Raw genomic sequence first — 26,878 nt, 5'->3', positions numbered from 1 at the left:
CCACCTGAAGGTCTTAGCAATGGTGTGCTGTGGGATGGGGACTTCAGGATGATGCACTGAAGGACGACACAGTGGGGTGGTTCTCCACAGGACATCACACCGTAGGATGGGGGATCACTGTGAACAGCAGGCTTTACACCAAGCCCTGCGTGGACTCCTAATCCCAGGTGAGGTAGGGACATGAGCTCAGCCCTGGAAGGAAAATGATGATAATGTCCCAATGTGGCAGGGATGCAGAGATGGAGCCTGAAATTGGGCCTGACTGTCTGACGTGGTGCCCTTGTCCTTGGCTGTGAGGTCAGTCTGTTTTCTCTCAACGAAGGGTGTCTTTGCTTACATGCTGTTCAGCCTGTGTCCCCTACCCTGTGTTGTAATGTGCAAAGTGTGCCCAGGATTCTGTCCCTCTTACTATCATGATGTGTGTTGACACAGAATCTCATGCTGATGGGCTCATTATCCTCCTTTTAGATAGAGATGGTCTCCTAGGTTTCTAGATGCAAATTGCTATTGCTTCATTTGTTTCAAGTAACAAACAATAATATCCTTAGTGAAAGAAATTATTAACTTCAAAATTTATATTTAAATTAATAATTACAGAGAGTCCCTTTGGGTCAATCACCTAATTCTCTGATGGTGACCCTCCTCTTTGCACCTAATGGACTTGTTGGTTCCCGGGCTAGAATGGCCCCCACATGCTTGATCCACAGCTGTCATTTTATCAGGAGGAGAAAGTGATGAGCAGGGAGGTTGGTGACTTCCTGCACCCACTGGGCCGCTTGGTCATGTGCCTGGGATGGGTGCCTAGGCCCTGCTGGGGAGGCTCCTGTGAAAGGCAGTGAAACCTGGAATTGGGCAGTCTTGGCCAGGTGCTGTTCTCAAGTTCAACCTTAGCCAGGGATTCTGGCTCTCCCCGTTCCTCCTCCCTTCTTTTCTTCCAGCACCTGTGGAAATTGAAGGCCTGATAAGCACAAGCCAGCCGGGACACAGGTGAGGGAGGTGTAGGCTGGCTGCCGCTGGCAGGAGGCTTTGCTTCCTGAGTTTTTTTACCCTCACACAGGGGACACCTGTGCCTCTGCCTCATGGGAACTCTGCTGAGGAAGGGCTTGGCTGTCGTTGCTGTCAGTGCTGGTAGGTTCATAAAGAACAGCATCTCAGGAAGCCTTCCAAGGATGGAAGTGGGCAACACTCTTTGCTAAACATCAATAGAAAGTGGGTTGGCCACATAAACTTGCAGGAGTGGTGTCCACTAGTAGAGATTTTTCTAAACAACTTGTAGAAGTTTCTTAGGAGCCAAGATATTTCTTTAATAAATGTTCTGCAGGTTAGTGTCCTTTTCATCCTAAAGGCATTAAGTGTACTGTGGTGGATGAACAGTGGGTGTGTTAGTTAGTTTTCTGTTGCTATAACCAAAGTGCCTGGCATGAGCAACTTAGAGGGGAAAATGTTTATTTGGGCTCATGGTTTTGGTTCATGGTTGCTAACTGCATTGATCTGGGAATGAGGGAAGGCAGAACATCATGGTGGAAGTGTGTGGTGGAGGGAAGCAGCTCAGCTTAGGGCAGATGGGTATCAGAGAGAGAAGGCAAAGCACCAGGGACAAAATATAAATGTCCACGGCATGCCCCTGTGACTTCCTCTGGCCACACCCACCTACTTATAGTCAGTACCCAGTGAGTCCAAATTATTAATCCATCAAGTGGATTAGTTCAGTTTGGGTTACAGTTCTCATGATTATTTCATCTCTGAACACTCCTACATTAACAGGAGCTTTGGGGAAACACCTCATATCCAAACCAAAATGGGGTTCAAGTGTAGGTATTGCACTGTGACAGCATAGCCTTGTGTCACCCTGTGTCACTGACTAGCAGGGTGTTTGATAAACTGCTGGCCACCCTTCCCATTAAGTGGGTTTGTCTCTTCTCATCTTAGTTGAAGTCAGAGCCTCCTGAGCATCTGAGGGGGGTTCTAGCTCAAGGTGTTATGGGAGGCCTACTGTTGGAGCAACCTGCATTTAGTTCCCACCATAACCTGTGGGTGATTCAGAGGGATTCCGGCAAATCAGATCTCAGATTCTGGCTTAAATGGACAGATTAGATTAGCACCATTTCTTTCTACTCTTTGGCACAGCGCTAGACTAGATCCCTCTAGGAATGGCCTCTTTCCCTCACTGATGCTTATCTGACATGGGGCAGACAAGGTAGGGCAGGTAGTAGACCCCTCTGGGGTGAGGGTGTCACAGGGCTTGGGCTGGGATCTGGTAGTTGCTGAATACACACTGGTCTTGCCAGTGGCCAGGCCTGGGCTTGTTCCTTCCAGGTGGGAGACATGTGGCTGGCACATAGCAGTCTGGGGCTGGGGTGTGTGTGAGTATCCAGTTCTCTGTGACCTTGGAGGGATGGTTCTCAGGAGCACAGGGGCTTGCTTCAGAAGTAGGCTGTATAGGGGGTAGGCTGAGTTCCTGCTCCTCCCCCGTCCCCCCTGTAGAAGTTGGGAAAGGTGTTCCTCTGGGTGTTGTCCTGGGCAGGAGGTGGGTATGTGCACCTTGTGTGAAGCTTTTATTGTGAAATGCTTTGCTTAGGTGACCCTTGTGTAATTTGATGCTCTTCCTGACTTTGTGCTGACTCAAGATATAGAGTCTTCAGTGGTGGCACACAGTTAAGTTTCCTCCTGTTGGCCTCAACCAACAATTTAAAAAAATTGTGTGGCAGTGGTTGCAATGTGCATGCTTTCAGGTTTTGAGCATAGTCATTCTCAGTGGATATTGGATCTTTTTTTTTTTTTTTTTTTTGTACCAGAGATTGAACTCAGAGGTACTTAACCACTGAGTCACATCCCAGCCCTCCCCCCCCTTTTTTGTATTTTATTTAGAGCGAGGGTCTCTCTGAGTTGCTAAATACCTTGCTAAATTGCTGAAGCTGGCTTTGAACTTGCCGTCCTCCTGCCTCAGCCTCCGGGGTCACTGGGATTTCAGGTGTGCACCACTGTGCCTGGCTCTCAGAGGATATTGGAACAGAACAGTCTTTGCCCCTGTCTGATGGCTCCTCTCATTCTGCAATTGAGGAACTAGCCTTGGGTTCCCTCAGGGACACCCACTTCTTTGTGCATCCTCAGACCCTTCGCCCTTTGATCCACCTCCAGGGCTCTGTGTAAGGGAGGATGGCACCCTCCATACCCTGTCATGCTGGTGCCAGTATTTAACAGTCACAAATCTTCTCTGTATATTAAGCAATTTGGCCAATGAGTTATTGTAATGTCTGTTGATGTTACACAACAGTATTATTCAAAATTATTTAAGCTCTGAAACTAAAAAATACTTGAAGAGATAGAGTAAGTGGGTGTCTTCGTTTGTTTTCTGTTCTAGAACTGAATACCACAGACTAGGCAATTTATAAAGGGTAATAGGTTGGTTCAGCTGAAGCTTCTGGAGGTCCAAGGTCAAGGGGCTGCCTCTTGTAAGGGTCCTCTTGCTATCAGGAACTCTCTGCAGAGTCCTGAGACAGTTCAAGGTGTCCCATGGTGAGAGGAGGCGTCACATCCAGGAAACTGCCAAATTGCCTGTAAGAGCAGATCCGCTTTCCAGATAAACACTTGATTCATTAATCCATGAGTGAAGTAATCTATTCATGAAGGCTGAGTTTTAATCATCTCCTGAAGGTCCTGCTTGGTCCTACCTCTTTATACCTCACAATGAGGACTGAATTTTAATGTGAAAGTTGGTGGGGACAATCCCTATTTGAAACATAACATTGGGTTTTGATATGGCCTTGCTAGATTAATGACTGTATTTTGGGTGTGCGTCTGAGCAGGCGTAGAGCCTATGGTCACATTGCAACAAGCTCATCTGTGATCTAGGACCTTGGTAGTTCAAACCCAGGCCATTTTCTGCTTGAGGCCTTTAGAAACTTTGACATATGGAACTTTATTTTGTTCTAAGCAGAACCCGTTGGTTAAGAATTCTTTTGTGTGTGGGGATTATGATTATATATATATATATATATATATATATATATATATATATATATATAATATGTGATATTATGATTGCATCTTAGGAGTTTTAAATTTAGCCTTACTATACATTAAATTAGACAGACTCCTGGTATGTCATTATCTTGCCTTCTTGGGAACTGAGTGCATTTCACTACACTCAGTAGGGCCCTGTGCTAAAACCCAGTGTGTTTTAGCTAAAATTCAGTGTCTTCTTACTAATTGCTGAGCTCTCATCATCAGTTATATGTGTATTACCTGAGCTCTCACATCTGCCCATTTTACAGATGAGGAAACTGATGGTTAGGGTGGTGGCTCCAGCCCAGATACAGTGCAGCTCCAGAGCCTGGGTCCCAGGTATTTATTCATTCTTTCTGTCATTCCTTCATTAACTCATTCATTTTGTTGTGTAATAACTGTAGAGTCTGGAGGTCACCCATTCTCCAACAGGGCAATGATTGTAGTCCCTTGGTTACAAAATGACAAAATCCCTGACTGTGCCAGTGATTTGGGTGATTGACTAGGATTAGTGCTGAGTCCAAGGGAGGTGATATCACCTTGGGAGACCGTCTTGTGGGTGGAGCTGAGAGGAAGGGGTTGGGGCAGTGAGGGCAAGCTGCTCTGGGGTGGCACATCCAGGTGGTGTGGCTGGACTACAGCTTCAGGCAAGGGCCCTCTTCAAGCCACTGTATCCTCTCAGCCAGCACAGAGTTTGAATGTAAGTGGTTCTAGTTTGGTGAGAACTCTCCAGTTTCAAGACATTTCGACAGTACCCTTTATAAACTTCCTTGCCCAGGAGTCATCTAATTTGGGACAGAGGACATGAACAGCCCCTTGATGGTGAGCAAGAGGACTGGATGCCTTGCTGGGAGCTGGGACTGCCTCAAGGCTGGCTGTAGGCATGGTGGCTTTCTCTCTCCATTTGACTCATAATCTGTGCTCCTATAAGAAAAGGAAGAGTAATGATACATTTCAGAATTAGCCTGCATTCTGGCCATGTGTCCACATGTGCCTGTAAGTGTGAGTGTATATGTGTGTGAATCATATGCACACAGTCCCGATTTACAATGGTTGGACCTAGTGATGGCTGGACTGGTAATGGTTGGACTTTATGCTTTTTTGTTGTTGTTGAAGTGAAAAATACATCAGTAATTTTTCACATTTTTTTTTTTAGGGATACCTGGGATTGAACTCAGGGGCATTTGACTACTGAGCCACATCCCCAGCCCTATTTTGTATTTTATTTAGAGACAGGGTCTCACTGAGTTGCTTAGTGTCTTGTTTTTACTGAAGCTGGCTTTGAACTTGTGATCCTCCTGCCTTAGCCTCCTGAGCTGTTGGGATTACAGGTGTGCGCCACCAGGCCCAGCACATTTTAATTTTGCATTTTTAATTTGGATCTTCTCCTGGGCTAGCGATAGGTCGACTGACCATCTCTCAAGAATGCTGGACACTGGCAGCCACACGGGCTCCCAGTCAGACATGTGGTCATGAGGGGATATGACTGACATTACACAGCGTTGCTGTGTTGCTAAACCAGGATGTATGCAGGGCTAGGTGGATTCAGTGCATTTTCAACCAAGACATTTTCCATTTGCATGATGGATTTATCAATAGTGACCTCATCTGTGCTCTTCTTTCTTTGCTGATGGGTCATCCTCAGCTTCGGCAGCCCTGTTTGCTGTCATGTTTCTCGGACATGTCAGCACATCCATCATCTTCTACAGAGCTGCAGTTTCCTCTTGGGCCTCTTTTACTCATTTAATCTAGACATAACGCTCAACTCTTAGCCGACTGTCTTTTGCAGCTATATGAATGCTGGTGCAGTGGGCACCCTTGTCAGTACCAGTCCTTTCCTTATGATCTGTTTCTTGCATTAATGGGTCACGTGCTTCCAAAGGCCTTTTATATTCTAAATGCCTTTTATACACACTGTCAGTGACTTACAAAATTAGTCAATTTGCATTTCACCAGTGCTTATAAAAACCTTTTTCAAAATTTCTGTTTTTGCTGTTCTCATAGGAAAAAAAAAAATCTTGTTTGACTTTGTTTAGGCTGAACCCTGAGAGGTTTTAGGTCAGGGATTCAGTAGGATCAGCAGAACCTGCCTTGAGCTTCCCATGGCTTTTTGGGCACAGGGGAGGGTGGACTCTGACATCAGGGTGGCAGGGCATGTAGGCTCAAGAATCTGCTGGGCCAGGTTTGACCTGTGGGGTCATCTGGTGGCAAGCAGAGTTCCAAGCCTTGATGGGAATGATATCAGTGACCTCCGGGACAGCCCTGTGAGGCTGGTCCTAATACTGTCCTTACTTCAAAAGGGAGGGACCAAGGGGAAGAGTGGCCTGGGCTCACCCAGGGAGAAGGAGCGGGTGATGAGGATATAGGGAGGCTCCCCTGTACCTTGGTGTACAGCAGAATGTGTGCTGATTCCTGCTTCTGTCTGGGAGGCTGAGGTGATCATCTCTGGTTTTGGAGCTGGTTTAACTTTGGGTTGGATGATTCCGGGAGGATTCACTTTCTGTCTGCTCACTACACTGACTGAGGAGTACTGGGTGTAAATTAGGAGTGTCTGTGGTGTCTCTTGACCAATGTCAGTGGGATACAGATAGGCGTTTAAAAGACTGTGCCTGTGAGACAGGCCGTGTGCTCCCTTACTGAATTGTCACCTGTCTTGTGACAGGAAGAGTATTCCAGAGCGATGTGCAGTGTCTGCTCTTCTTCATCTACTTGTATAATCTTTGATGTGACCTCTACTCCTCTGAGCCCCAGTCTCCTGACTTCTAAAATGCTGGAAGTCATTTTTACTCATTAAGTTGCTGGCAATCACTCCTGACCTCGGTGTATAACACACCCCTTGCTCACGCATTCTGGAAACTGTACATGGCCATAAACTGCAGCTTTTCTCTCTATAGGATGGGCATATTAAAAAAGAGTAAATGTAATCGAGAGCTCCCAAAAGTCCTTCATTAATTGATTCTTTGAAGTAAACAACATTGCCAATAGTAGAAATGGCTGCAGTTGATTGGTCACCTCCTGCCCAGGAGAGCAAAACCGGTTTCTGCCTAACCTGCCCTGGCTGGAGGGTAGTCTCTGTCCCCCTGTGCAAGCCCTGTCCTGCTGCCAGTTCATGGAAACACGTCACTGTGTGGCCTGAAAAACCCTAACAGGATGGTGACCTTTTCCTGCAGGTGCTAAGGCAATAGTGTCAATGTTTGACTTACCATTGATGATTAAACTGTGGGACAGCTGTCATTGTCCCTTCTCAGTGGTATAAGTGCCATGTTGGCTGGTGGGGAAGGAAACATCAAAATGATTCATGTCTTGTTATTTGCAGGCTCCGGGGAGCTCCACTCCGTCGTCTTCTCTGTGCTGTGATAAGCCTTTGCGGTGAGTGTCCCCTGGGTAACCTTCCTGTGTCTCTGAGGGTGGATTCATCTTCAGAGGGGAGACTTGGACTTGATGTTATTCTGTAGTCATCTTGATTTCTTTTTCAGTTTTTTAAAAAAATAATAATCAAGGTGATACACATCAGGTTTTATGCCTGTTTTCTGAATGTGATCTCTGGTCTGAGGAGCCTGGATTGTGGAAATATCAAGATTGTCTTTCTTTTCCTTTCCAGTATTAAGGGTTCACTCAGAAGTGTTCTACCACTCAGCCACATTTTCAGTCCTTTTATTTTGAGACAGGCTGGCCCAGGCTAGCCTCGAACTTGCCATCCTCCTGCTTTAGCCTCCCTAGTAGCTTGGGATCTCAGGCTTGCTGTTGGACTATGATTGTTTTCCAATAGAGAATGTGATTGCTGTAACCTGACTGCACATAGCTTAACTCCTACCGTGGATTCCAGAGTTGATTAGAATGCACTGAAGTTCAATTCAATCCCCAGCACCAAAAAAAAAAAAAAAAAAAAAAAAAAAAAAAGAATGCACTGAAGGACAGCTCCTTTCAATCAAGTAGGTGCCCCAAGGCTACCACTGACCAGTGATCCACAAAGCCTTAGGAAAAATCCCCCTCTGTAAATCCTGATGGCCCCAGGAGGCACATCATTCTTTATTTTTTTTTTTGTTTGTTTGTTTGTTTCAAAAATCAGAGTTCAAGAAAATCAAATTTGATTCTTAAAAATAATCCAGACATTTAGCATCTATCTAAGATGAATAAGGTAGAGAAAACTAAAAAGCTCTTGAGAAGTGTTTGGGCACCAATTTGCACACATCAGCTATAAAGAACAAATTTATGATTTTGGATATTTGATGTTATGCTGTCTTTTTTTAGGTGTGATAATGGCATTGCATTTTAATGAAAGAGTGCTCTTCTCAGCAATTATTACTACAGGATTTTTAAGGGAAATTAATATCTGAGACTGCTACAGGACAATAAGTGGTGGAAGACGCCCCTGGGATATTGTCAGGCAGTGGCTGGCCCTTGCCAGGCCCTGTGTGGATAATTATAAAGTTGGGTGATCTGTGAAGGCTTGCGAAACAAGTTTTTTGTTTTTGAATTTTTCAGAAAGAAGAGGGGAGGGGAGAAACAGAGACATGTAGCAGGAGTGGGAAAGAAATAACAGCAGCAGTAACAATGCAGTACTGGTGGGAACCTCTCCATGACCAGAACACATTTCCCATGACACACTGTGACCCTACTCTGGTTTCATATCCTAGTGTCACTTCTTGGGTTTGACCCAGTGCCACCTCTCCTGGGCACCACCCTCAGTCCTTATGTCATTAGGGGCCCTTCATGAGTGAGGGACTCAGGGCCTCCCTGGGGACCTGTGGGATTATGGTGAAGCTGTGCATCAGGAAGCCCTTGTCTCTAGAGTCATCTTGGGCTCCTGGGTCCTTACACAGCCAGCCCTGCCCATGTCCTCAAGTCCAGCTTGCTGGGTATTACTTTGCTATTTCTGTGCACCTCTCTCCTCCACTTGATTTCATCATACCTGTCTCAGCCACCTGTACTCTGCACATAGGTAACCCCCTGGGTCCTAGCAGAGCCTAAATAGAACAGATACCCAGTCTAATAGAAGCCAAGGAACTTCTGCGTAATAGAGGAAAACACTTTGATTATGTGACTACTAAAACACCTCCTTGGATCTTCTCTCATGATGGTCCGGCTTGGTCCCTCCCCTCCCTGCCTCATCACAACCTTCATGATCTAGCCCATCCACCTCACTAGCCTCTTCTCTGGCCATGTGTCTTCTGGGAGGCTATAGGCAGATAGGGGCTGCTTACTGCTGTTGACAGCCCTGGCTGCTGCCCGTACCATCCTTGCTGACTGAAATGCTCTTCTTCTAGCTGCCTTGTGCTGGCCCTGATGTCTCACAGGAGGTTTGAGGCTCTCTCTCTCCAAGGATCCAGTCTGCCTGTCCCCACACCCTATTGCCCAGTATGCTTTCTCCACAAGCCCCTGTGCTGTTGCTCTGAACTTCTCTGCTTATTTCCTGCTAATACCTTGTATCAACCCCAGTCATGCCCTGCAGGGAATTATCAACTCAGTCATGCCCTGCAGGGGATTTTGGAACCCGTATGCTCCTGTGAGTGGATAAATGTGTCAGATTCCCAGGATGCCTGCTGTTCCAGTTCTCCTGCAGAAATGCGAGAGGGTGAGAGTGGGTCCTCTTTCCCTCTTCCCATTTGCTTACTGTTCCTTCTTCTCTCCCAACAGGCTCGCAGCCCTAAGCCCCACCATGGAGGATGGTCATGAGCTGGACCTTACCTATATCACAGAGCGCATCATTGCCGTGTCCTTCCCTGCTGGCTGCTCCGAAGAGTCTTATCTACTCAACCTGCAGGAGGTCACACGTATGCTCAAGTCCAAGCATGGGGACAACTACCTGGTAAGCAGGCAGGGTTTTCTGTGTCCATGGTGTGTTGTTGGAGGGAGGAGTGGGCACCAGTCCTACAGTGGGCACTATGTGAGGAGCGGGTGCTCACAGGTGCCCCCATTTTTGACAGAGGACCAGGCTCAGGGCCCGACTCCCATGGCCAGTGCAGCAGCGTGGTTCTGCACTTTGCCCATCTGTGGCTTGCTTTGGGGAAGTGTTATCTCCCACACAGGCAGCAGTCATGGGCTCTTGAACCAACAGCCGCCACCTCTGTCCCACACTGAGGGTGCTGTCTCATTAGTGATTCGGCTCCCCAGTGCCACAGGACATCCCTCAGCCAGCACTCTCCGGCTGGTTCCATGAGCAATCCCTGATATCAAAAAGCAACCCTGTTTGTGGCTCTCCTCCAGTGTACTAGGAAGGCGTTAGGGCAGGTGTTCACAAAAAAGATCTTTCCTGGGGCTAGCAGATGACTCGATTTCAAAACCCATGCCTGATATTGGTGGAGGGAGCCCAGATTTGGGAAGAACAGCTTCTCAGCCATCTTCTTCCTTCTGATGGCCCCTTGTTATCTGTTCCCAGGGTTGCTAGCCCACGTGGACTCTCTCTTCCTTCTGCTGTTGGAATCGCTATTGGGATTAAATTACAGCCCGCGAGCACCTTCTCTTAACTTGCCGCCTTATCTACTTACTGTAAAGCTAATCTTACTGTAGCCAGCAACGGGTTATGATCACCCTTATCAGTTTTCTCCTCTGTGACTAGGCTTGGGCTAAAGAGGTGAACTTATGCCACAGAGAGGACGTTGCCTCTGTCCACTCAGAGCAGCCTGGCTCACCTTCCCATGACTTCTAGAACTATCTCCTCTCTAGGAATGGGCTGGATCCCTTCTAGCAACTTGATCCTCTAATACCCACCTCCCCCTCCCCCCCAGCCTTTCTCCCCTGAATTCTGTCCTAGCTATGACCTGCTCAGACAGGGAAGTGGACAGGAAAAGGGCAAGGAAGGGGCATCCAAGTCCCCAAGGTGGCTGCACCTCATGTCAGAACTTCCTCCTTTCCAGGCTGCTTCTGTTATCACAGAGGTGGTCTTTGTAGAACCTTGGCTTCCTCCTTGGTAAGCTGCAACCCAGACTGATCATGCTAGCCCAAGCCCTTTCTTCTGTGGTTTCTCCCTCCTCCCCAGCATAGAAAGTCCTCCCCTCCCCAAAGAGAAGATGTAAAAGCCCAGGCCCTGGATGGCTGTTGGCTGAGTTTGGGATCCATTCTTCCCCTGTCACTGTGTGAGGCTTTTCAGGGCAGAGCTCCCCAAGGAGACTGGCGGGGGGGGGGGCGGGGGCATGGGTGTCTGTTACTTGCAATGAGATAAATACCTTTTTGAAGAATTTGAAGATTCACCTGTGTGTATCACAGGTATTAGGTATTGTGCAGACCCTAAGTTAAGGTCCAGAGGGCAGGGTTCATCTCCTTATCCATATTCATCTGATGATTAGATTTTAAAACGAAATAGTTCCTGAACTCAACAAATCATTTATGAAGCATGTCCATGGTGTTGTGTCTCATCATGCTGTAATGTCATGGGCCTTCCAAGGAGGGGAAGCTGTGTCCCTCATGATTCTCACAGGGCTGAGATGGAACCAATACTGAGTAGAACCAGGAGGTACCTGAAGAGGGGGTTAAGAATGAACCATGCACACTAAATCACTGCAAAGGTGACCCTTACCATATGGGAGGGTTGACCTGGACAGCCCCTCCTTTCTGCTTCCCTCAGACCTCATCTCCAAAGTGAAAGGAGTGTTTAGTTACTATTGAGGCCCCCTCTCTGCTGGAATATTCTCTTTATCATTTTGCTTTACTTGGTATTTAGCAAGATTCCACAAATTGCTCTGATTTTTCAGTGTACTTTTGGGTGGAGTCTCATGGCCGGTCCAGAGCTCAGGGCTTCTCATGCCTGGGTCATCCCCATAATGCAGAGGAGAGACTGCTCTCCCCACAGTGCCTCCTGTCTTCTGAGCAAGGCTGCAGTCCAGAGCAAGAGCAGGAGAGCTGTGCTATATATCTGTCTATATGTAGATATTGGTATATGTTCTATATATTGAAGTATTTTGTGGTTATTAGAATTTTTTAAATAACATGGTAAATTGCTTGTTTTAGTGCTAGTTTAAGTAAACCATAGGATTTAGGTAGGGATTTAGAAGGATTCAGATATGCTGTGCTTATCTTGCTTATTTTGTGTTTTGTTCATGACCACATACACATCTGTACTTTTTAATTTTTGACAATCTTTGATACTTCAAAGGCACTGTGTGAAGTGCACTTGTGTTTTCTGCTTTTGTCTCTGGAATTGATGATTCATCTAAAAGCTTTTCCTCCCCTTTGCAGGTATTAAACCTTTCAGAAAAGAGATATGACCTTACAAAGCTTAACCCAAAGGTATGAACTTTATACTTTCTTTTCTGAGTTTTGTAAAATGCCAAGTAAAGCTTGTTCTGCTGGTGCAAAAGTAATTTGTTGCTTTTCATGCAATGGGACTTGATGAGAGGTATTGGGTCTTATTCATACCTGTTGGTTAGTTTTTAATTGAAATTGTTAGTTTTAGTTTGAAATAATTATAGGTTATTAGGAAGTAGTAACAACAATACAGAGAGGTCCCGTATACCCTTCACCCAGTGGTGGCATCTTGCGAAACTAATACAGGTTGAGCATCCTCACTCTGAAAATCTGATATCCAAAGAGCTTCACAGTCTAACTTTCTGAGCTCTGGCCTGATGCTGCCTGTGGAAACCTCAGGAATCTTTTTTTTTTTCATATTCAAAATTATTGAAAATAATTGTAATTGTTAAAATAATGGTATAAAATTGTATTGGGGCTACATTGCTAAGGTGTATATGAAACATAAATGTATCTTATTTTACACATTCAGGCTTACTAAAATCTGAAAAAATAAACAAATCTAAAACACAACTAGCTCTATGCATTTTGGATAAAGATTATCAACCTGAAGGAAAGTATCAGTGCCAGGAAAGTGACATTGGTGTAGTGCCCAGACCTCTAACACATTTCACTAGTTTTTCACACACTTTTGTGTGTGTCCATGTGCACACACACTTTTCTGCCACCTTCACGTGTGTGTAGGTTTGTGTAATTACCACAGTCAGGATGCAGAATATTTCCATCTCCACAAACATGTTTCTCTGCTATCTTCCCCCCTGCCCCCTTTCCACCTCTTTAAAGTCACAGCCATGAACTATTTCTTTCAATAGCAAGGATTCAGGGAAAAAATTTAAGACTTTGTAAGTATAAGTTCAAGTGTATTATATATATACACATAGAGGTATAAGCATATACATTATATATTGGAATATTTTACAGTTACTAGAGTTAAAAAAAATACAGCTGAAGCATTCCCTAATTCCCAAACCCCAAATCTGAATATTCCAAAATCTAACACTTTTTGAGCATTGTCTTAGTGCCCCAGAGTTTCAGGTTTCAGAGCCTTTCAGACTTTGGGTTTGGGATTAGGGATACTCAACTTCTAATGTGTATTCAAGTAGTTTAAAATTTGGAAAACTCTGAAATCTGAAACATTTAGGCCCTAAGCATTTTCAGAGGGATCCTTAACTGATAGTAACATGATACAAACTTATTTAAATAAAAATTAACAAAAAGTGAAATATAGAATCTATGTATGATAGCATCTTGAATGTGCTAAATATACATAGTAGAGACCAAGGAATTAATCAAAATGTCATAGTGGTTATGTCTGAACGGTTGGCCTGGGTATGTGACTTCTCCTGCTTTGGCAGTTTTCTGAAGTACCCAATTCATTGCAAACTATTCTACTTACTTTTAGCCTAAGAGCCCTGCCTTTCTTCCTTAAGAAAGGAAATACAAGGAAATGCAACACCACCATGTGGCCACCTTGAGCTTTAGGTTTGGAGTGTGTGTCCTTTGCTCAGAGCTTCAACTCTTGTGTACAGTGACTGGATCGGTGACATTATTTTTCTTTCATGGGCACATTCCTGCCTTTGGGAGAGTTTGTTGTGTCCCAAGACTATAGGATAGGCCTTTGTCCCTGTGATACTCTGTGCACCCCTGACTCTGGTTTTTAATCTGAGGGAAGAATTTTAGCAGTGGCTTGGACCAGGGACTCCTGCTTTTAGATCTTGGAGGTCCTTAGTCTCTCCCTACAGAACCCTGCACCATTAGTGCCTTCAAAAGGCCTTTCTAGAATTGTCACCTTGGTGCAAAAGAGCAGATCAGCCCCTGGCAGAAGCCTGTGGGTGACAATACATTGTCTTCTTTCCAGGAAAGGAACCTGGCCATGATGCTCATTGCTTTTTAAAAAAAGGACTGTGCAGCATTGTTATTCATTCTCAAATGAATTATATTAGTAGATGAAAGAAGTAATTATGAGATGACCTCAGAAGACTTCAGGAGTTGGAAACTAAGGCAACTCTTTCTCTTTGCAGATCATGGATGTGGGCTGGCCAGAGCTGCATGCACCACCCCTCGACAAGATATGTACCATATGCAAGGCACAGGAGTCCTGGCTGAACAGTGACCCCCAGCATGTGGTTGTCATCCACTGCAGGGTGAGTGACCCATCTCCCACATACTCTGGGGGGCCAGCTGGGCTTCAGTGGTTGGAGAAACCCTAAGGAGATCAGTGCTGATCACAAGAAGTGGCTGAGCCATGTTTCCATAAGTAACTTCTAGCTGGTAGGACAGGCTCTGCATGACTTTGCCATTAGGTCTTCTTACTTGTCATGAGGAGGAGGAGGAGGAGGGGGGGGAGGGGAAGGGGAGGGGGGAGGGGGGAGGGGAAGGGGGAGGGGGAGGGGGAGGGGAAGAGGAGGAAAGAAGGAAGTAAGGAAGAAGAGGAAGAGGAAGGAGGAAGAAAGAAGAAGGAAGGAAGAAAGAAAGAATTACTAAATCTGCAGAGTTTGGCTTTGGATTTCATAGGATTGGGGTCTTTGGTGTTGCTGGGTTTAAAAAATACAGTACCCTTAGCCTTCCATTTCATTTCAGTTGATGACTTCAGTTTTTTAATGAATTTGAAATAAGTTTGTAGTTAAAACACATGGATCCTCAGGGAAGAAATTACCACAAGATATCTCCAAAGTGTGTCCTCTTCATAAGCAATTCAAAGCTCTGTTAGTGGACTTTATCAGGAACACACTGAAGATTTTCCACAGTGATACACTGTTGCTTTGCACTACTCTGTTGTCATGTAAACCATTTCTGAATCACTCCAAAAATGGGCCATGAGAGATAAGCCCTCTTTTAATTTGAAATTGCTGATGTCCACGTTAACCAAAGTTCATCATCATCATAGCTACGGGGGTGGAATTGCTGACATTGGCCGGAATCCGCTGGCTTTGCAAAATCTGTGTCCTTCCACACATGCCAGGAATGGCTCACATAGCTGGGCCTGTCTCAGCCTGGGTAGGAGCCGAGTGAGGGGTCAGGCTGCCACATCCCCCTCTCCTGTTTGATGCAGTGTAGAACTCTGTGGGTGTGTTCCTTCTCACCCCTCTCAGCTGCACCCCCCCCCCCCATTGTGGATTGAGCAGGTAGGCTGGGCTTCTTTGGGGAGATTTTATTCACATTACACCCTCAGGTTTGGCATCCGTGATGAAGAATACCCACAGCAAATTCCTGCCGTCAAGAATTCTGTGACTTTTATTGCGATCAGGCCAAATTTGTTCAAATCCAAGAGATTGTTGCCTACACTAAAAGCTGGAGGTTGGGAATGTAGCCTGGTGATAGAGCACTTGCAAGGCGTGCATGTGGCTCAGGATTTGATCCCCAGCATGGCCAGAAAATAAAACAAAACCAACGCCATGAGCTGATTCTGACTGCCACCTGGTTTCCTACCACCTATGAGCCAAGAGGTGTTTTTAGGTGACAGTTGTGTGAAGTTCAGGTTTCATATGTGGAGTCTGGCTACCCCTGTTTCTTTATGCATATCATAGCTATTTCCACCCACATCGTGGTTGAGATTTGAGGATCTGCACCAAGACCATGAAGTCCATGAAGCCTAAAATATTTGTTATATGGCTTTTTCAAGGAAAGGTTCATATCAGGGTAATCCTGGTCCAGGAAAATGAATTTGGAAATGTTCAGTTTTTTGGAAGATTTTTAGGGTTGGGATTATTTCTTTAAATGTTCAATAGAATTCTTCCATGAAACCATCTGGCCCTGAGCTTATCTTTGATGGGAGGCTTTTTATTTTTGTCTTAGTCTCCCAGTTTATTATAGTTTTGTTCAGATTTTTTGTTTGTTTATGAGTTGGTCTTAGAGGTTGTATGCTTCTAGGATTTTCTTCTAGTTTATACATCTCATTGTAAGTATAGAATCATCCATTGTAGTCTCTTGTGATCCTTTATATTTCTGTGCTGTTGGTTGTGATATGTTCCTCTTTCCTTCATTTTCATTTATTTGGGTCTTATCTTTATTAATCTTAGTTAATCTAGCTAAAGGTTTGCTAATTTTGTTTGTCATTTCAAATATCCAGCTCTTGGTTTTGCTGCTATTTTCTATTGCTTTTTGAGTCTCTTCTTTTGTTCTGCTTAGATTTTTGTTAGTTCTTTCCTTCTAGCAACTTTGGGCTAAGTTCTTATTTTCCTAATTTCCTGACATATAATGTTAGGCTGTTTGAAAACTTTTTTTGTTTTGAGGTAGTTTATTGCTCAGAACTTCCTCTTGAAACTGCTTTTGCTGTGTCCCATAAATTTTAGTATGTGTGCTTCTTCCATTTTTGTTTGTCTCAAGATATTTTAACTTCTTCTTTGACCCAATAGTTTTTCAGGAGCATGTTGTTTAACTTCTACATATTTGTGAATTTTCCAAGATTCCTCCTGTTACTTATTTAAAGTTTCATACCATGGTGGTCAGAACAGATATTCGATATGATTTCGGTCTTCATAAATCTGTTAAGACTTGTTTTGTGAACTAACATGCCTTCTATCTTGGAAAATATTTTGCATTTTCTTGAGAAGATGGTGCAATCTGCATGTTTGTTATTCTGTAAGTTTCACAGGTTGATTTGGTTTTTGGTTTTCCATCTGGATGATCTGTCCATTATTGAAAGTGGGGATATTGAAGTCCTCACAGTTAATATGTTGCTGTCTCTCTTCCCTGAGATCTCTTAGTATATATTTCATGTGTCCATAATTAGTCCCACAAAAATGACTAATAGAAGATATCAGCAATAATGGTCACAACTTGTGTGCCTGCTTTTGGCTGAGGTGTTGTTTCTTGTAGATGAATTTCTGCCCTCAAACGTAATTTTATGTAAAAAAAACATGTTAGTAGCTTTACAGTTAATGACTCTATATGCTAGGATTCAATAACAAAGAATTTGTCAAGTTCCTGCTTTGAGTATCTATCAGAAATGCCTTTAACTTTCACAGAACAGAGAGAAGAATCATCCTGGTGCCATTTGCATGTGTTTGTTGCTTGATTACAAGTTTGACTTGGATTTTTCTTTCCTTTTTGAGGATAGAGTTAGGGAGCTGCATACCAAATGGCTCTGCAAACTTGTTAAAAGATCCAGGTAGTATGTATTTTAGGCTTTGTAGGCTGCCTGGTCTTGCTGCAATTCCTCAAACCTGATGCTTCAGTGTAGGTGGAGGGTTCTTTAAAGAAATATGCATGCTGTGTCCCCCTCAGACTCAGTGATAGACACTGATGTCCTAACATCATATAATTTTCACATGCCTCAGAATCTCATTCTTTTTTTTTTTTTAATTTTACTTTTTCTTCATTGGTGTAAAAATGTAAGGACTCTTAGCTCATAGCTTATAGGAAAAGAGATGCTGGGCAGAGCTGGCCAGCTGTGATTTACCAACTGCTGTTAGCAAGTAGGTTATGGTGGTGTGTTTTTGAAGGTGCAGTGTGTGGGTGGGTGAGTCCTGTCTCATGGCTTCCCCTTCTGTTGCTGTTGGTCATGTTGACTTGTGTACTGTGTCTGTGGTTATGATTTGAGGGATCCTTTTCCCATCACAGCAGCTTCTTGGCACAAGGGTCCCTCTGTCTGTAAGGAGGAAGTCCAAGTGGGGGTGCCCGGGAGCTTGGGTGGTATCAGGCACCAGGGTGGTGAATCTGTAGTCTTGCCCTGTGTGCAGCCCTGGTTGCTGTCAGCCTGTGAGCGGGAATTTACTCCTGTTTCACCGGGGTAATTAAGTCATGCTAATTTCTGCAGTTCCTGGCACAGTTTTGTCCAGTCTAATTGGGAGGTGGTGAAATGTCTGTTGCTGGCTAAGTCTGCCCTGCAGGGCTTCTGCAGACACCCTGATTGACACCTGCTCTGGCTGTGGGCCCCCGCCTGCAGGTTCCCTACTCTGGAGGCTGCGCTTGAGTGCGGCTTACTCCTAACAGGGAGGCAGAGGGAACAAAGCTGGCCTACCCTCCAAAGCAAGCTCTCTGTCATTCTGTTCTGACAGAGAACTCTGGTGAGCGAGCGTTCTGTCAAATTGCATTTCTGAAAGCTGCGGGTTTCCAGAGAACTTTTGTTCATCTTTTGTTTCCTGCAGGGCGGGAAAGGGCGCATTGGAGTGGTCATATCATCCTACATGCACTTCACCAACGTCTCAGCCAGGTAGGATGGAGACGAGGGCTCCTCATCATGGGGTGTTGGACACTGAGACTATGAGGGGTGGATGGTGATCTTTTAATGGAGTTACCCTGGACATATTTCCTGTCCGCAGTACCATAGTGATCTGTGTGTAAAACCCAGCTTCCAGAGAAGGATTTACACTACAAAATGAAACAGACATTTTCCTATTTGAGGGTGTATATGGTGGATGCCAAGGACTTTCATGGAGGCATGAAAACTGAATGAGCCTAGTCATTCACTAATAAAAACAAGAGGTAATAATATTGCTATTAAAAGTAAGAGCAGAATTCTTGCTAGATTAGGTCATACTTTATAAATAATGATGGTGACAACCACCTTTTTTTTTTTTTTTTTTTTTTTTAACATACACTTGGCCTCTGGGAAGGACACTGAATGTTTTACTATTCTTCCTGAATCCTCCCAACTAACCCGTGAGGCAGTTATTGCTATTCCCATTGCACAGATGAAGAAACGGAGGCTCAGAGACATGGGGCAGTTTGTCCAACCTCTGAGTGGGAAGCTGGTTTGGGCCAGCAGGTGAGATAGTAATTGTGGGGACTTTAAAGGAGCCACCAGGGTCCCCTCTGCTAGAAGTAATAGACACTATATGGTCACAAGGATCTCAGCTTTGATCTAGTCTCAGGCATTGGTCATCCATGGTTTATGAACCCTGATAGGCTTTCAAATGCCAGGATCTCTTTGTATACTAAAATTCAGTTTGGACAGTATCATTCTTGGGTTGGGGGTGTAGTTTACTGGTAGAGCATATGCATGTGCAAGCCCCTGGCTTTTGATCCCCAGCACTGCAAAAAAAAGAAAAAGAAAATATCATTCCTTGTGGGTTTTGCGTTTATACCAACCCTGCTTCTCAATGGCTACCTTGTGAAGCCTGAGCTACTCCAGGCTGAGGAAATACAAGCCTACTCATAGAAGCCAATGAACCTTTTCCTTGCTAGTGAGAAGGAGTGAAATTTGACTTTCAGAATGTTTTCTCTGGAAACAAATTGGGGAGCTGGTGCCTGCCAGGGAGGAAACCCAACCCCTGAGTGAAAATAAGAGCCCCTCTGGGTGAGAATAAGCATTTGTGCGTGTGCCAGACACATTGAGATTCCTGTGTCACATCGACCCCTCAGTTAAGCCAGAGGTATTTGGTCAGAGACCAAATTTAGCCTGCTGGTTCTAGACAGAGACCACCCTGAGCCTTTCTGCCCCACAGTGCAGTTCTGTCTGAAGTTCTGCATGCTGTGGAGGGGGGCTGTGCTTGCACTTGGGGGAAGCATGGAGAGAAGCTTTACTTGTTTAAAGCACATTCCTGAGTCTCTGCATAAAAACCTGCCTTCTCCAGAGAGTCTAGGTGAACCTTTCTGAGCCTCAGTATTTTCATGGGAACAGGGAGTTATAGCTGAATCTCCTGAGTGTTGTGAGGATTCCATGTGTCACTGCTTGCTAGGTGCTTGGAACAGCACTGACACTCAGGTGTGAGCTATCATTCATGCTGCTGTTTTTAGGAGGAGTAACAGGATTAAGTGCTTTCCATTTAAGTGGTGTGACACCACAGCACTTTCTGTCACTGTTTTTCTATATTACACTGTTTCCTGAGTACCTGCCCCAGTATTGTTTGAGCAGCTATCCGGTACTCTGTTCTATAGATAATTTTCTGTATTTAAATGTTTGCTGGTTTTACCTGTCCCGGTTACATGACGTTTTCCTTTAGAATTCAAGTTGCTTCCGCTTATTCTCTCCTCAAGGACTTGCCATGAATACCCTCATGTTATACATTTTGTATCATTCCTGCAGTGTTCTCTCTTAGGTTATGTATTAGAACTCATCAGAGGAGCATACCAGTTTAAGGCTTTATCACAAACTGCAAACAGCACAAAACAGAAACATAATAAAAGAAAGAAAGTGAGAAACTTGAAGACACAAAGAACACTCATATCAGCACTATAAAAATATGAGTTCAAAAGAAAGCCAGAAATGATATTATTAAAAGTAATAATACGATTAATACTGAACAAAAACACCAGCCACGCCGGGTGTGGTGGTGCACGCTTCTAATCCCAGTGACTTGGGAGACTGAGGCGGGAGGATGGTGAGTTCAAAGCCAGCCTCAGCAGCTTAGCAAGGCCTTAAGCAACTCAGTGAGGTCCTGTCTCTAATAAAATATAAAAAAGGGCTGGAGATGTGGCTTGGTGGTTAAGTGCCCCTGGTTCAAACCCTAGTACCAAAAAAAAACCAAAAAACAAAAAACAACCCTCCTCCCCACACACACTGACCAAAATGTATTCTCAACATTTAATTAAACAAAAATGTGCTCAATAGTCAGTAAGTGGGTATATAATTCCATGTTTCAACTTAAATGATAAATTTACTCTGTGTAAAATATTCAGTGCTTAATTGGGCCCTTCTGTTTTGGGAAAACCCCACCAGCCAAGCCCCTTGTTCAGATGAATACAAGCAGCAAGCCCTTCATTATACAACATTCAATGGGAGTCAATCACATTAACATTGACTTTGAATATTTTTCCTTTGTACTTCTGCCTATCTCACTGCGTATTTTTTTCTGGGTTTTTAAGTTGTCCACAATTTCTGAATATATCATTTTTTTTTTCTGGAGGGATATATATATATATACATTTTTCTCAGGAGAAGGCCCTTACTTTTGTCAGATTTTCAAGGAAGCCTTTAGCTCACCTGTTGAGTCTCAATCAATCATGTTCCATGATTTATCATGAAGTCACTTCAGGAAACCCAGGAGTGCCCTGCTGTGAGGTTTCCAGAAGGTTCTGTGAATACTACTTGTGGGCATTTTGGAGCTGGAGTTGAATGTCAGACATGTTGCTGGAAAGCAGTTTCCCTCCTGCAGCAGTCACTTCAGAAATGTCCTTATGCAACCCTGAGGCCTCAGACTCCTTTCCAGCCCATCCTGGGCTGCCTCGTCCCCAACCCTCCTCAAGCCTGTTCTGAGAAGTGACTTTGAACTGAGTGTCCCACACTTGCCTCTTGGAACTTCACAGGGGTATGCTCTGACATGTTCTGGGCTTGCTCCTCATATCTTTGTGATCCTGAGGCTGGGTCAGCCACCTGCTTGCTGAAGAGCCTTAGCCAGTTCTTCTCCTGCTGAGCTGAGTGTACGGCACGTCTAGGCGTCATACCCTTAGATAAGGTACCTGTATTTCAGGTAGGAGTTCAAACCTTGCAGGTGTGGTTCCCACTTTGAGCTGAACATATTCCTGCAGGGAAATGAAGTCTAAGAAGAAAAGCTTGGCACGAGTGTGCACAGGTGGAGTAAAAGCACAAAGCCCTCGGTGGGAGGTGGTTGCCCTGAACAGGCATAGGATGTATGTCTCAGGCCACTCAGCCTCATGGTGACTGGCAGTTCCACCTAGTTAATTCTGTCTCTCTCTCTCTCCTTCCCCAGTGCTGACCAGGCCCTCGACAGATTTGCAATGAAGAAGTTTTATGATGACAAAGTTTCGGCTTTAATGCAGCCTTCCCAGAAACGGTACGTATCCATCCTGGAGCCCAGAGGGAAAAGATGAATAGGATTTTACCTTTAGACAAATGCAAGCAGAGGACTTCTAATCTGCCCCTCAACAGTGCCCTTGGATTGTGCAGAAGAACATGAGGAAAGGGCTTGATCTGGCAGAAATGAGGAAATGAGCCACCCTCTGGGTCTGGTGAGAGCCCCTACCCTGCAGTTCACTTTGAGAGAGGTAGACCCAGTACCCCCTTCTCCTCACTCACAGTGGGGGTCTTCCTGTTCTGCAGCCAGTGAGTTCTAATTTCCATGATCATGTTGGAACTTGTTTCTGCCTGCTAGACAGGAGATCAGCGAACCTGTTCTGTAACAGGCTAAAGGGTGGGTGCTTCATGCTTTCCAGGCTGTGTGGTCTCTATCACCATTGTTCTAAGACAAATGCAACCATAGACAAAGGGAAGTAAGTGAACATAGTTGAATGTTAGTAGAATTTTACTGATAGGAAAAAGGCCAAAGGTTGAGCAACCATGTGCCAACTCCTGTGCACCAGCTCCCTGAAATCAGGGAGGATTTCTCTTTGACATTGCCCACCACCCCTATCTGTCCTTCTCAGCATGGCTCCTGGAAATGCTGGGGAATGGCCATGGTGGAGCAGGACTTTCTTCTTTGATGCCTGCCCTCTTGTCTAAGGTCAAGAGGAACTTGAGCAGGGTGGGGTGTGCAGTGAGAAGCACCATCTCCACTTCCTTGGCAGATGGCAACCCGTGGAGCTCAGCACATATCTCCATTACAGTTTTATTTTAAGGCAAAAAGTAGGCAATTTGTCCAAGAATTAGCAAGATAGTTGAAAATAGTTTTCTATCTTGGAGACAGGATCGTTAATATCCCGACCTTTTCTAAGTGAATCGTGATCCTTCACATCTGTTTTCTCTGGTGAAGCCAAGGGCTGTGTCAGGAGATATGGAGAGCAATTTCAGGGACTGTCAGAGGCGCCTTCTCCTTTTGTTGTGGGTGTCTCCAAAGGCCTGGGTCTGTCTCTGCTCAGACTGGGGCATGTTGGAGGAATGTGGGCTACATGTGGGACTGTGGGTTGGAGCCTGGCTGTGTCTGAACAACAGGCCTCTCAAGGAATGCAAATTGTGGTAAAAAATCTGGTGCATTTATTAGTATTATAGTTAAATAGCCCTTGTTCTATTTTGAACCATAAAGCATTATTTTTCCACTGAGCAGTTCCCAAAATGGGAATCTATATGATCTCTTGCGCAGAAGATAGGGTGTTAACAAGATGTGAGCCATGCAAAAAGATGTCTAGCACACACCAGGGAGGCATGGCCTCCTTATTGTCTCCTTTTTTGTTCTTATTATTTACTGAACCAGCAACTTTTTAATAACATTAAAAGAGTGTGGCGAAGGGGAATACTTCTCTCTTTAACATGCCCACAGCTTTGGTGCATCTGCCTGCTGTGCATCTGTAATTGATGAAATGTGATGTTCAACTTTGCATTCCAAGCCTAATGCCTTGCACCCAAGATCAGGGACTGCCCCTAATTCTCCATCTTTTTCTGATATCTTGCTCAGTGCCTGCATTAGAAGATGCTCACCAAATAATTATTGAGTTGGTGAACAACTGAATGCATGTGTAAGAGAAATCTGGAGGGATGTTTGAAACCAGAAGAATGTGCAATGACAGCCTTTATGGGAGCAGGGAGACTTCATTGTCCTACAGACACCCTGTGGACAGGGGTTCCTTGTGGGCTATTTTAGGACCAAGGCCAAGAATTCAATTCAAATTCAAGCTCACAATAATCACTTCTGAGATTGAATAATAAGCTTAGGATTTGTGGCTGATAAGCTCCAAAATCTCAACAGCAACTTCTAAAGAAGCCATTGGCAGAGAGATAAGGAACCCCTCAGAACCTTCAAATTATTAGTATAGTTACCGGTTGGTATCGTCAGGGGATTGGTTCCAGAAACCTCAGGGATTCTAAAATTTGCAGATACTCAAGTTCCTTATACAGAAAGATCTTGTATTTACATGAAAGTTACATGCATCTTCCTGTCTACTTGAAATCACATCTAGATGACTTATAAATGTAAATGAGTTTATGTAAATAGTGGTTGACACTGTATATTTTAGGGAATAATGAAAAAACAAAACAAAACAAAAACCTGTCCATGTTCAATACAGATGCAGTTCTTTCCCTACCAAAATTTTTGATTTAAGTTTGGTGGAACTCATGGATATAGAACTTATGGGCACAGAAGGCTGACTGTGATTAATTTTTGGATTGGTGAAGCTGTGAGCTGAGTGACCCTTCATAGACAGAGATGGAGAGCTGGTGACTGTTGAGAGCTAATTTCAGGCAGGGCAGGCACTCTGCTTCAGAGACAGAGTCCTGGGGCAGATGCAAGTGGTTTTCTTTCTTTTTCCCCATGGTCAACAGTGGGCCTGTGGTCTTGGACTCTGCGTCCTTCTTTGGGAGCTTGTGGAGAAACAGTATTCTGCTGCTGTACCTTGACCTTACTCATCTGAAGGAAGAAACTTTTTGTGCTCTTTTGCACATGAGCGATAACCCCAGTTGGGTAGAAATGGAGGCTTTGCCCATAGTGTGGGACAGGAGCTAATGGCTTCTGAGCAAGGAGCGATCTCAGCTTCCTGGAAGACAGCTGTTTGTCCCCTGCAGAAAGTGGTGACATCTCTGACTTCAGTTAAAGTCAGCTTCTCACACTGTTGGTAACAGGAGCCCTTGGGTGCTGCAGAATGTTCCACATTTCCATGAAATTGTGAAACAAGTACCAATTTTATTCTGAGGTCTGGGTGCACAATAGGCCCAAGCAGGTCCAGCCTGTGAAGGACCAGCTTACCTGAGTGGTTATTGCAGAACTGCCCACACCCATAGCCAGGAGCCCATGGACTGTATACATTGGGCTGGGGCTCTCACAGGAGGGCCTGGGGAAGAGCTGTCACTTGTGCTCAGGGCCACCCAGTGCTAGATGGTGACTCAGGATATGAAATTTAGGTGATTAAAACTAGATGAACAGAGAAAGTAGGGGACAAACGACAGATGTACTACTGGTCTTATCTCATATACCTACAGCCACTGAAAGACTCCCATTTTAACTGACAGTTTGTTGGATGCCAAATGTGCCTCATTTATCCACCCTCAAATAGCATGAGGTGCATCATTAGAACTGCTATCAGGGAACTCAGGGCAGGGGCAGCTCTGGGCTACCAGGTACACAGGGAATCAGGGAGTGTCAGGCAGGGCACAGGGAGGGAGGCCCAAGGCCGAGGGAACATCAGAGCTGGAGGAGGGTCCAACATGTGTTCTGGTCATTGCCGCCTTGTCGTGTCTCATGAGGACCCTGTGGATCACACGCTCCTAGTATAGAAACTTCCCTCTGAGTGCACAGGGCTGAGCCTAGAATTCAGACAGGAAAAGTCACATCTTCCAGGCCCATGATAGTCCCAAGTGGTCTTTACCTTGGAGCCGGGCCACTAAGAGAGGACCTAAGAGGAGACTCTTGGGGAAGAGTAGCTCAGGGACTTCTGAGGTCAAAGAACCTCTTACTGTTGGTGTGGGAAGTGCCATGTACAAGTGAGGGAGAACCTTGACTGTTCATCAGGCCTCCTGAGCGGGAGCAGAAAGTCATAGGGGGAATGAGCTGCTGGGCCTGCATCATGTGGCCCCAGAGGCTGGCCTGACCTGGGACGGGGTTTGGGGAACGGGTGAGGAGGCTTCCCAGGTGTCAGTGCCCAGGCATAGGAGATGCTTGTGTCTCTTTGTCCCTGCTATTTAGCGAGAGGCCATGTGGGCAGTTCCTAGCATTGTGAATGGAGCCGCCGCCAGGGCTGTGACCCTCTGAGGCTTCAGCAGATCACCACTTTGAGTTGTGCAGCAGGACAGGATCTCCTGATTGTCTCAGGAGACAGTTTCCTCCTCTCTCCTGGCCCTGCTGAGACTTGTGCAGTACTGAGAGTGCTGCTGTGGGGTCTCAGCCGCTGTTCTTTGCAGGTACGTGCAGTTTCTCAGCGGGCTTCTCTCAGGGTCAGTGAAGATGAATGCCTCGCCCTTGTTCCTGCATTTCGTCATCCTGCACGGCACCCCTAACTTCGACACTGGAGGAGGTGAGAGACTTCCATGGCATGGAGCCCGTGATTTGGTAACAAGCCCCCTCCCTGATTCTGTGACATCCTGAATCTCTCCCTCAGCTTCCTAGTTGTAGAAGCAGCTCTGTTGTGTGGACAAAGCTTCAACTTTGGGAGACTGTTTCAAAGAGTTGGTTAGGGAACCAATACTCCTGTGCCTGCGTACAAGGAATCTGGAATGCCGTGTCATCCTAGGCCAGCAGTCCTGTGGGTCAGCTGTACACTTGGTCTCAGCGGTGAGGGAAATCAGCATGAAAGAGATTTCCCAGCTGCTTCAGGATCCCATCTTATCCCTCCTCCTTAAAGTGATTTTAAGACAGAGAGCACCTAGCACAGGATTGGCTAGGACCTTTTGCCCTGGTCCTTAGTCCCATGCAGGTACCCATAGACTGTGGATGGTCAAGACCTTGTCCCCTCCCCAGTCCCATGTAAGTGCTCACAGCACATGGCTGGTGTCAGAATCCTGTCTGCTTCTCCTTTATGTGATTTAGATAGTTGCAGTTTCATCCTTTTGCAGTGCTGAGGATAAATCTAGGGCATCTAGGTGATGGTTCTACCACTGAGTTACATGCCCAGCCCTTTTGAATTTTCTTTTGAGATTGAATCTCACTAAGTTACTCAGGGTGGTCTCAAACTTGTACTCCTGCTGTCTCAGCCTCCTGAGTAGCAGGGATTACAAGGTATGTGCCACTGCACCTGACTTTGTTTCTTCCATTTTAAAGTATATCTATGCCTTCCAGTCCCCCTGGTCATCAGGACCAGAGTGGATCTACTGAGCAGAAAGTGGATTTTGAGCCCTCCTGGTCTCACTATTTAGTGCCCTAGT

At 45.2% G+C, this 26,878-nt stretch overlaps 1 protein-coding gene across 1 annotated transcript in view; it reads left to right on the top strand.

Annotated features, from left to right (window-relative positions):
- The window catches only part of Tns3 (tensin 3), a 211,586-nt gene that overhangs the window by 65,963 nt on the left and 118,745 nt on the right, over positions 1–26,878 (top strand). Inside the window, exons 5-11 of the mRNA XM_026399471.2 lie at positions 7,322–7,374; positions 9,643–9,814; positions 12,181–12,231; positions 14,271–14,393; positions 18,339–18,403; positions 21,843–21,926; positions 25,919–26,031. Of these exons, the coding sequence (XP_026255256.2) occupies positions 7,322–7,374; positions 9,643–9,814; positions 12,181–12,231; positions 14,271–14,393; positions 18,339–18,403; positions 21,843–21,926; positions 25,919–26,031 (661 nt within the window). The remainder of the gene's footprint in view (positions 1–7,321; positions 7,375–9,642; positions 9,815–12,180; positions 12,232–14,270; positions 14,394–18,338; positions 18,404–21,842; positions 21,927–25,918; positions 26,032–26,878) is intronic.

Source organism: Urocitellus parryii, chromosome 3 (assembly GCF_045843805.1).
Source record: "Urocitellus parryii isolate mUroPar1 chromosome 3, mUroPar1.hap1, whole genome shotgun sequence".
Lineage (NCBI taxonomy): Eukaryota > Metazoa > Chordata > Mammalia > Rodentia > Sciuridae > Urocitellus > Urocitellus parryii.
Note: the sequence above shows the minus strand (reverse complement) of the source record. Positions and strands in the feature narration are given on the sequence as shown.